Consider the following 10,035-nt stretch of genomic DNA (forward strand, 5'->3'; position numbering starts at 1 on the left):
CCACCGAAACAGCTCCCACCACCTCCGAATCCATTCAGTGGAAACTATGTCTAATATATTGATAGTTGGCTACACGGACTGTGACTATTGTGTACACTTTGAAAGTGGCCACGTTCACGCATCGACTTATGTTCGTTACATATGTGTGCGTATGCACATGTGGTTGTGCATGAGCATGCGCACTTGATGCATGTGTGTGTGAATGGGTTATCATTAAGTGGTGAGTCTGCTGGTTTGTGTGGCTCTCAGAGTAACACGAAACTGATGCAGTGTTGAATTGTGTTTGGCGTGGATGATCGGCTTCTTCGGTTGAGAGTCGGAGGTGAAGATGGTGTTTCGATGTTCGTGGACAGTGGGAGCGTTTCTGTGGACAGTGACGAAGTGAGTGAGTGTTGATGACTGGATGCCGAGTGTTGTTGACGTAGAGTCTGTTGTCGGTGGTGTTGTTATGATGTTGGATGTTGAGACGGTGCATAAAATGTGTCGCGATGGCCGAGTGGTTAAGGCGTTGGACTAGAAATCCAATGGGGTTTCCCCGCGCAGGTTCAAATCCTGCTCGCGACGGAATTTTGATCTGACACAAAAATCAACCATCACATACATCATACAACTACGTGCCGAGCCCAACAGTCGGACTGCACGGATGTCAGTGTCACTACGGACTTGTGGTGGCTGACGTGCTGGCGATTGGTAGGCGACCGTCCCAATTCCACCTACTCATGACACTCACCGGTCCTACACGTTCACTCCTACTGTTGCCTCTCCATCAGCAATCCAGATGAATTGGTCGCTTTGTGAACGGATTGAATGAAGTGGACAAGTACGTGTCTGTCATCTGTGGATAAGGTCACGCTTGAGCATTTCAACGGAATTACAATTCATCAAATCTCCAGTCGTTGTGTATAGTTCAATGATGGATAGAGTGTGAGAGCGAGTGAGACAGGGAGAGAGAGAGAGCGAGCGAGCAAGTGAAAGAGGCAGAGTAATGTTGATGAGAATCGGTCGTAGTATGTGGGAATTCAGTTGAATCAATGTGTTCATGTGTGTCTGTCTGTCCAGCTATCTGTATGTATGTCTGTCGGTCTGTCTGTCGGTCCGTCGGTGCGTCTGTCTGTCTGTCTGTCTGTCTGTCTGTCTGTATGTATGTCTGTATGCATGTGTACATGTGTGTGTGTATGTGTGTTTGTATATGATCACGTCTCTGTGTCCATGTTCAGTAAATATTCGCAGGCATCCAGAAATGCATGGATACATTGACACAAACACAATAATGTCACATCTATTCATAACTCATCCTTACACAAACAACCGACATGCACACAACATGCACACACATAATCTCGCGACGTGTGTACAGATATTCAACTCGATCCATATGTCACCCTTCTGTCAACGGTGTTCGCAGCTTAGTGTGGTTCTTTCAGTATGTCACAGACACACAGGGACAGGTGAAGACACCAGTGGAACCAATCCTCGAGAAACTTCAGATCATTTATTCGTGAGTGGATGATGACACGTGGTCAATTGTCCTGAATGTGAATGGTTCTCCCACATCTGTACAATTCACATGTGTTACTGATTTCAGGTCAGTAATTGCAAGTGGGAAAACCCCTCTCCGCTCTCCGACGAAGAGATCAGTGATGAATGATCAACCACCGAAACAGCTCCCACCACCTCCGAATCCATTCAGTGGAAACTATGTCTAATATATTGATAGTTGGCTACACGGACTGTGACTATTGTGTACACTTTGAAAGTGGCCACGTTCACGCATCGACTTATGTTCGTTACATATGTGTGCGTATGCACATGTGGTTGTGCATGAGCATGCGCACTTGATGCATGTGTGTGTGAATGGGTTATCATTAAGTGATGAGTCTGCTGGTTTGTGTGGCTCTCAGAGTAACACGAAACTGATGCAGTGTTGAATTGTGTTTGGCGTGGATGATCGGCTTCTTCGGTTGAGAGTCGGAGGTGAAGATGGTGTTTCGATGTTCGTGGACAGTGGGAGCGTTTCTGTGGACAGTGACGAAGTGAGTGAGTGTTGATGACTGGATGCCGAGTGTTGTTGACGTAGAGTCTGTTGTCGGTGGTGTTGTTATGATGTTGGATGTTGAGACAGTGCATAAAATGTGTCGCGATGGCCGAGTGGTTAAGGCGTTGGACTAGAAATCCAATGGGGTTTCCCCGCGCAGGTTCAAATCCTGCTCGCGACGGAATTTTGATCGGACACAAAAATCAACCATCACATACATCATACAACTACGTGCCGAGCCCAACAGTCGGACTGCACGGATGTCAGTGTCACTACGGACACCACAAGGTGGCTGACGTGCTGGCGATTGGTAGGCGACCGTCCCAATTCCACCTACTCATGACACTCACCGGTCCTACACGTTCACTCCTACTGTTGCCTCTCCATCAGCAATCCAGATGAATTGGTCGCTTTGTGAACGGATTGAATGAAGTGGACAAGTACGTGTCTGTCATCTGTGGATAAGGTCACGCTTGAGCATTTCAACGGAATTACAATTCATCAAATCTCCAGTCGTTGTGTATAGTTCAATGATGGATAGAGTGTGAGAGCGAGTGAGACAGGGAGAGAGAGAGAGCGAGCGAGCAAGTGAAAGAGGCAGAGTAATGTTGATGAGAATCGGTCGTAGTATGTGGGAATTCAGTTGAATCAATGTGTTCATGTGTGTCTGTCTGTCCAGCTATCTGTATGTATGTCTGTCGGTCTGTCTGTCGGTCCGTCCGTCCGTCCGTCCGTCCGTCTGTCTGTCCGTCGATGCGTCTGTCTGTCCGTCGGTGCGTCTGTCTGTCTGTCTGTCTTTCTGTATGTATGTCTGTATGCATGTGTACATGTGTACATGTGTGTGTGTATGTGTGTTTGTATATGATCACGTCTCTGTGTCCATGTTCAGTAAATATTCGCAGGCATCCAGAAATGCATGGATACATTGACACAAACACAATAATGTCACATCTATTCATAACTCATCCTTACACAAACAACCGACATGCACACAACATGCACACACATAATCTCGCGACGTGTGTACAGATATTCAACTCGATCCATATGTCACCCTTCTGTCAACGGTGTTCGCAGCTTAGTGTGGTTCTTTCAGTATGTCACAGACACACAGGGACAGGTGAAGACACCAGTGGAACCAATCCTCGAGAAACTTCAGATCATTTATTCGTGAGTGGATGATGACACGTGGTCAATTGTCCTGAATGTGAATGGTTCTCCCACATCTGTACAATTCACATGTGTTACTGATTTCAGGTCAGTAATTGCAAGTGGGAAAACCCCTCTCCGCTCTCCGACGAAGAGATCAGTGATGAATGATCAACCACCGAAACAGCTCCCACCACCTCCGAATCCATTCAGTGGAAACTATGTCTAATATATTGATAGTTGGCTACACGGACTGTGACTATTGTGTACACTTTGAAAGTGGCCACGTTCACGCATCGACTTATGTTCGTTACATATGTGTGCGTATGCACATGTGGTTGTGCATGAGCATGCGCACTTGATGCATGTGTGTGTGAATGGGTTATCATTAAGTGGTGAGTCTGCTGGTTTGTGTGGCTCTCAGAGTAACACGAAACTGATGCAGTGTTGAATTGTGTTTGGCGTGGATGATCGGCTTCTTCGGTTGAGAGTCGGAGGTGAAGATGGTGTTTCGATGTTCGTGGACAGTGGGAGCGTTTCTGTGGACAGTGACGAAGTGAGTGAGTGTTGATGACTGGATGCCGAGTGTTGTTGACGTAGAGTCTGTTGTCGGTGGTGTTGTTATGATGTTGGATGTTGAGACGGTGCATAAAATGTGTCGCGATGGCCGAGTGGTTAAGGCGTTGGACTAGAAATCCAATGGGGTTTCCCCGCGCAGGTTCAAATCCTGCTCGCGACGGAATTTTGATCTGACACAAAAATCAACCATCACATACATCATACAACTACGTGCCGAGCCCAACAGTCGGACTGCACGGATGTCAGTGTCACTACGGACTTGTGGTGGCTGACGTGCTGGCGATTGGTAGGCGACCGTCCCAATTCCACCTACTCATGACACTCACCGGTCCTACACGTTCACTCCTACTGTTGCCTCTCCATCAGCAATCCAGATGAATTGGTCGCTTTGTGAACGGATTGAATGAAGTGGACAAGTACGTGTCTGTCATCTGTGGATAAGGTCACGCTTGAGCATTTCAACGGAATTACAATTCATCAAATCTCCAGTCGTTGTGTATAGTTCAATGATGGATAGAGTGTGAGAGCGAGTGAGACAGGGAGAGAGAGAGAGCGAGCGAGCAAGTGAAAGAGGCAGAGTAATGTTGATGAGAATCGGTCGTAGTATGTGGGAATTCAGTTGAATCAATGTGTTCATGTGTGTCTGTCTGTCCAGCTATCTGTATGTATGTCTGTCGGTCTGTCTGTCGGTCCGTCCGTCTGTCGGTCCGTCGATGCGTCTGTCTGTCCGTCGGTGCGTCTGTCTGTCTGTCTGTCTTTCTGTATGTATGTCTGTATGCATGTGTACATGTGTACATGTGTGTGTGTATGTGTGTTTGTATATGATCACGTCTCTGTGTCCATGTTCAGTAAATATTCGCAGGCATCCAGAAATGCATGGATACATTGACACAAACACAATAATGTCACATCTATTCATAACTCATCCTTACACAAACAACCGACATGCACACAACATGCACACACATAATCTCGCGACGTGTGTACAGATATTCAACTCGATCCATATGTCACCCTTCTGTCAACGGTGTTCGCAGCTTAGTGTGGTTCTTTCAGTATGTCACAGACACACAGGGACAGGTGAAGACACCAGTGGAACCAATCCTCGAGAAACTTCAGATCATTTATTCGTGAGTGGATGATGACACGTGGTCAATTGTCCTGAATGTGAATGGTTCTCCCACATCTGTACAATTCACATGTGTTACTGATTTCAGGTCAGTAATTGCAAGTGGGAAAACCCCTCTCCGCTCTCCGACGAAGAGATCAGTGATGAATGATCAACCACCGAAACAGCTCCCACCACCTCCGAATCCATTCAGTGGAAACTATGTCTAATATATTGATAGTTGGCTACACGGACTGTGACTATTGTGTACACTTTGAAAGTGGCCACGTTCACGCATCGACTTATGTTCGTTACATATGTGTGCGTATGCACATGTGGTTGTGCATGAGCATGCGCACTTGATGCATGTGTGTGTGAATGGGTTATCATTAAGTGGTGAGTCTGCTGGTTTGTGTGGCTCTCAGAGTAACACGAAACTGATGCAGTGTTGAATTGTGTTTGGCGTGGATGATCGGCTTCTTCGGTTGAGAGTCGGAGGTGAGGATGGTGTTTCGATGTTCGTGGACAGTGGGAGCGTTTCTGTGGACAGTGACGAAGTGAGTGAGTGTTGATGACTGGATGCCGAGTGTTGTTGACGTAGAGTCTGTTGTCGGTGGTGTTGTTATGATGTTGGATGTTGAGACGGTGCATAGAATGTGTCGCGATGGCCGAGTGGTTAAGGCGTTGGACTAGAAATCCAATGGGGTTTCCCCGCGCAGGTTCAAATCCTGCTCGCGACGGAATTTTGATCTGACACAAAAATCAACCATCACATACATCATACAACTACGTGCCGAGCCCAACAGTCGGACTGCACGGATGTCAGTGTCACTACGGACTTGTGGTGGCTGACGTGCTGGCGATTGGTAGGCGACCGTCCCAATTCCACCTACTCATGACACTCACCGGTCCTACACGTTCACTCCTACTGTTGCCTCTCCATCAGCAATCCAGATGAATTGGTCGCTTTGTGAACGGATTGAATGAAGTGGACAAGTACGTGTCTGTCATCTGTGGATAAGGTCACGCTTGAGCATTCCAACGGAATTACAATTCATCAAATCTCCAGTCGTTGTGTATAGTTCAATGATGGATAGAGTGTGAGAGCGAGTGAGACAGGGAGAGAGAGAGAGCGAGCGAGCAAGTGAAAGAGGCAGAGTAATGTTGATGAGAATCGGTCGTAGTATGTGGGAATTCAGTTGAATCAATGTGTTCATGTGTGTCTGTCTGTCCAGCTATCTGTATGTATGTCTGTCGGTCTGTCTGTCGGTCCGTCCGTCCGTCCGTCCGTCCGTCTGTCGGTCCGTCGATGCGTCTGTCTGTCTGTCTGTCTGTCTGTCTTTCTGTATGTATGTCTGTATGCATGTGTACATGTGTACATGTGTGTGTGTATGTGTGTTTGTATATGATCACGTCTCTGTGTCCATGTTCAGTAAATATTCGCAGGCATCCAGAAATGCATGGATACATTGACACAAACACAATAATGTCACATCTATTCATAACTCATCCTTACACAAACAACCGACATGCACACAACATGCACACACATAATCTCGCGACGTGTGTACAGATATTCAACTCGATCCATATGTCACCCTTCTGTCAACGGTGTTCGCAGCTTAGTGTGGTTCTTTCAGTATGTCACAGACACACAGGGACAGGTGAAGACACCAGTGGAACCAATCCTCGAGAAACTTCAGATCATTTATTCGTGAGTGGATGATGACACGTGGTCAATTGTCCTGAATGTGAATGGTTCTCCCACATCTGTACAATTCACATGTGTTACTGATTTCAGGTCAGTAATTGCAAGTGGGAAAACCCCTCTCCGCTCTCCGACGAAGAGATCAGTGATGAATGATCAACCACCGAAACAGCTCCCACCACCTCCGAATCCATTCAGTGGAAACTATGTCTAATATATTGATAGTTGGCTACACGGACTGTGACTATTGTGTACACTTTGAAAGTGGCCACGTTCACGCATCGACTTATGTTCGTTACATATGTGTGCGTATGCACATGTGGTTGTGCATGAGCATGCGCACTTGATGCATGTGTGTGTGAATGGGTTATCATTAAGTGGTGAGTCTGCTGGTTTGTGTGGCTCTCAGAGTAACACGAAACTGATGCAGTGTTGAATTGTGTTTGGCGTGGATGATCGGCTTCTTCGGTTGAGAGTCGGAGGTGAAGATGGTGTTTCGATGTTCGTGGACAGTGGGAGCGTTTCTGTGGACAGTGACGAAGTGAGTGAGTGTTGATGACTGGATGCCGAGTGTTGTTGACGTAGAGTCTGTTGTCGGTGGTGTTGTTATGATGTTGGATGTTGAGACGGTGCATAGAATGTGTCGCGATGGCCGAGTGGTTAAGGCGTTGGACTAGAAATCCAATGGGGTTTCCCCGCGCAGGTTCAAATCCTGCTCGCGACGGAATTTTGATCTGACACAAAAATCAACCATCACATACATCATACAACTACGTGCCGAGCCCAACAGTCGGACTGCACGGATGTCAGTGTCACTACGGACTTGTGGTGGCTGACGTGCTGGCGATTGGTAGGCGACCGTCCCAATTCCACCTACTCATGACACTCACCGGTCCTACACGTTCACTCCTACTGTTGCCTCTCCATCAGCAATCCAGATGAATTGGTCGCTTTGTGAACGGATTGAATGAAGTGGACAAGTACGTGTCTGTCATCTGTGGATAAGGTCACGCTTGAGCATTTCAACGGAATTACAATTCATCAAATATCCAGTCGTTGTGTATAGTTCAATGATGGATAGAGTGTGAGAGCGAGTGAGACAGGGAGAGAGAGAGAGCGAGCGAGCAAGTGAAAGAGGCAGAGTAATGTTGATGAGAATCGGTCGTAGTATGTGGGAATTCAGTTGAATCAATGTGTTCATGTGTGTCTGTCTGTCCAGCTATCTGTATGTATGTCTGTCGGTCTGTCTGTCGGTCCGTTCGTCTGTCGGTCCGTCGATGCGTCTGTCTGTCCGTCGGTGCGTCTGTCTGTCTGTCTGTCTTTCTGTATGTATGTCTGTATGCATGTGTACATGTGTACATGTGTGTGTGTATGTGTGTTTGTATATGATCACGTCTCTGTGTCCATGTTCAGTAAATATTCGCAGGCATCCAGAAATGCATGGATACATTGACACAAACACAATAATGTCACATCTATTCATAACTCATCCTTACACAAACAACCGACATGCACACAACATGCACACACATAATCTCGCGACGTGTGTACAGATATTCAACTCGATCCATATGTCACCCTTCTGTCAACGGTGTTCGCAGCTTAGTGTGGTTCTTTCAGTATGTCACAGACACACAGGGACAGGTGAAGACACCAGTGGAACCAATCCTCGAGAAACTTCAGATCATTTATTCGTGAGTGGATGATGACACGTGGTCAATTGTCCTGAATGTGAATGGTTCTCCCACATCTGTACAATTCACATGTGTTACTGATTTCAGGTCAGTAATTGCAAGTGGGAAAACCCCTCTCCGCTCTCCGACGAAGAGATCAGTGATGAATGATCAACCACCGAAACAGCTCCCACCACCTCCGAATCCATTCAGTGGAAACTATGTCTAATATATTGATAGTTGGCTACACGGACTGTGACTATTGTGTACACTTTGAAAGTGGCCACGTTCACGCATCGACTTATGTTCGTTACATATGTGTGCGTATGCACATGTGGTTGTGCATGAGCATGCGCACTTGATGCATGTGTGTGTGAATGGGTTATCATTAAGTGGTGAGTCTGCTGGTTTGTGTGGCTCTCAGAGTAACACGAAACTGATGCAGTGTTGAATTGTGTTTGGCGTGGATGATCGGCTTCTTCGGTTGAGAGTCGGAGGTGAAGATGGTGTTTCGATGTTCGTGGACAGTGGGAGCGTTTCTGTGGACAGTGACGAAGTGAGTGAGTGTTGATGACTGGATGCCGAGTGTTGTTGACGTAGAGTCTGTTGTCGGTGGTGTTGTTATGATGTTGGATGTTGAGACGGTGCATAAAATGTGTCGCGATGGCCGAGTGGTTAAGGCGTTGGACTAGAAATCCAATGTGGTTTCCCCGCGCAGGTTCAAATCCTGCTCGCGACGGAATTTTGATCTGACACAAAAATCAACCATCACATACATCATACAACTACGTGCCGAGCCCAACAGTCGGACTGCACGGATGTCAGTGTCACTACGGACTTGTGGTGGCTGACGTGCTGGCGATTGGTAGGCGACCGTCCCAATTCCACCTACTCATGACACTCACCGGTCCTACACGTTCACTCCTACTGTTGCCTCTCCATCAGCAATCCAGATGAATTGGTCGCTTTGTGAACGGATTGAATGAAGTGGACAAGTACGTGTCTGTCATCTGTGGATAAGGTCACGCTTGAGCATTCCAACGGAATTACAATTCATCAAATCTCCAGTCGTTGTGTATAGTTCAATGATGGATAGAGTGTGAGAGCGAGTGAGACAGGGAGAGAGAGAGAGCGAGCGAGCAAGTGAAAGAGGCAGAGTAATGTTGATGAGAATCGGTCGTAGTATGTGGGAATTCAGTTGAATCAATGTGTTCATGTGTGTCTGTCTGTCCAGCTATCTGTATGTATGTCTGTCGGTCTGTCTGTCTGTTCGTCCTTCTTTCTATTTGTCTATTCCACTGTATATTACCTCGTCCTATTTTTGGACTCCTCGGTGGTGCTCATCCACAATGCGTTCACACGTGCGATATTGATATGTCGTTGGTGTGAATCTCATGAGGATGGATCTTGGTTACACACGGCTGAGTAGTGTCACAATAAGTTGAAACGTCTTCCAGTGCTTCCATGTTTTCCATGGTGGTCTGGCTTCAATTGACTAATGATTTCAACTATATAATTATTTTCGTAATGTAAGTAACATCTAAATATTTTAAGAAAAATAAAGTATATAAGTATTCAGGTTAGTCACTAGTTGTATGTCGTTTGTTTGTTTGTTTGCTTGTTTGTTCTTTTGCCAAATATCAATGTTTTGAATAATTTTATCTAAGTGAAAATCATAGTTAATTTTTTAATAGTGAAATTTCGATACAATATTCATTCCACATAGTTTATATACCTATATATTCATTTGTGTATAGATGTTCTGAAATCTCAATTACAATTG

At 46.2% G+C, this 10,035-nt stretch overlaps 1 protein-coding gene and 1 non-coding gene across 2 annotated transcripts; one reads left to right on the forward strand and one right to left on the reverse strand.

The window, feature by feature from the left end:
* Positions 1-831: 831 nt before the first annotated feature.
* On the reverse strand, positions 832-1,041 carry Smp_150720 (hypothetical protein; the record flags this gene model as incomplete). The annotated part of the gene is made up of 1 exon (XM_018793255.1): positions 832-1,041. One exon carries the CDS (start codon positions 1,039-1,041, stop codon positions 832-834), a length of 210 nt encoding a protein of 69 aa, XP_018647786.1.
* A 7,948-nt stretch (positions 1,042-8,989) lies between these two features.
* On the forward strand, positions 8,990-9,070 carry Smp_tRNA_00082_Ser_AGA.1.1. The gene has a single exon. It is a non-coding gene (tRNA).
* The last annotated feature ends 965 nt before the right edge of the window (positions 9,071-10,035 follow it).

Source organism: Schistosoma mansoni, chromosome 1 (genome assembly GCF_000237925.1).
Source record: "Schistosoma mansoni strain Puerto Rico chromosome 1, complete genome".
NCBI lineage: Eukaryota > Metazoa > Platyhelminthes > Trematoda > Strigeidida > Schistosomatidae > Schistosoma > Schistosoma mansoni.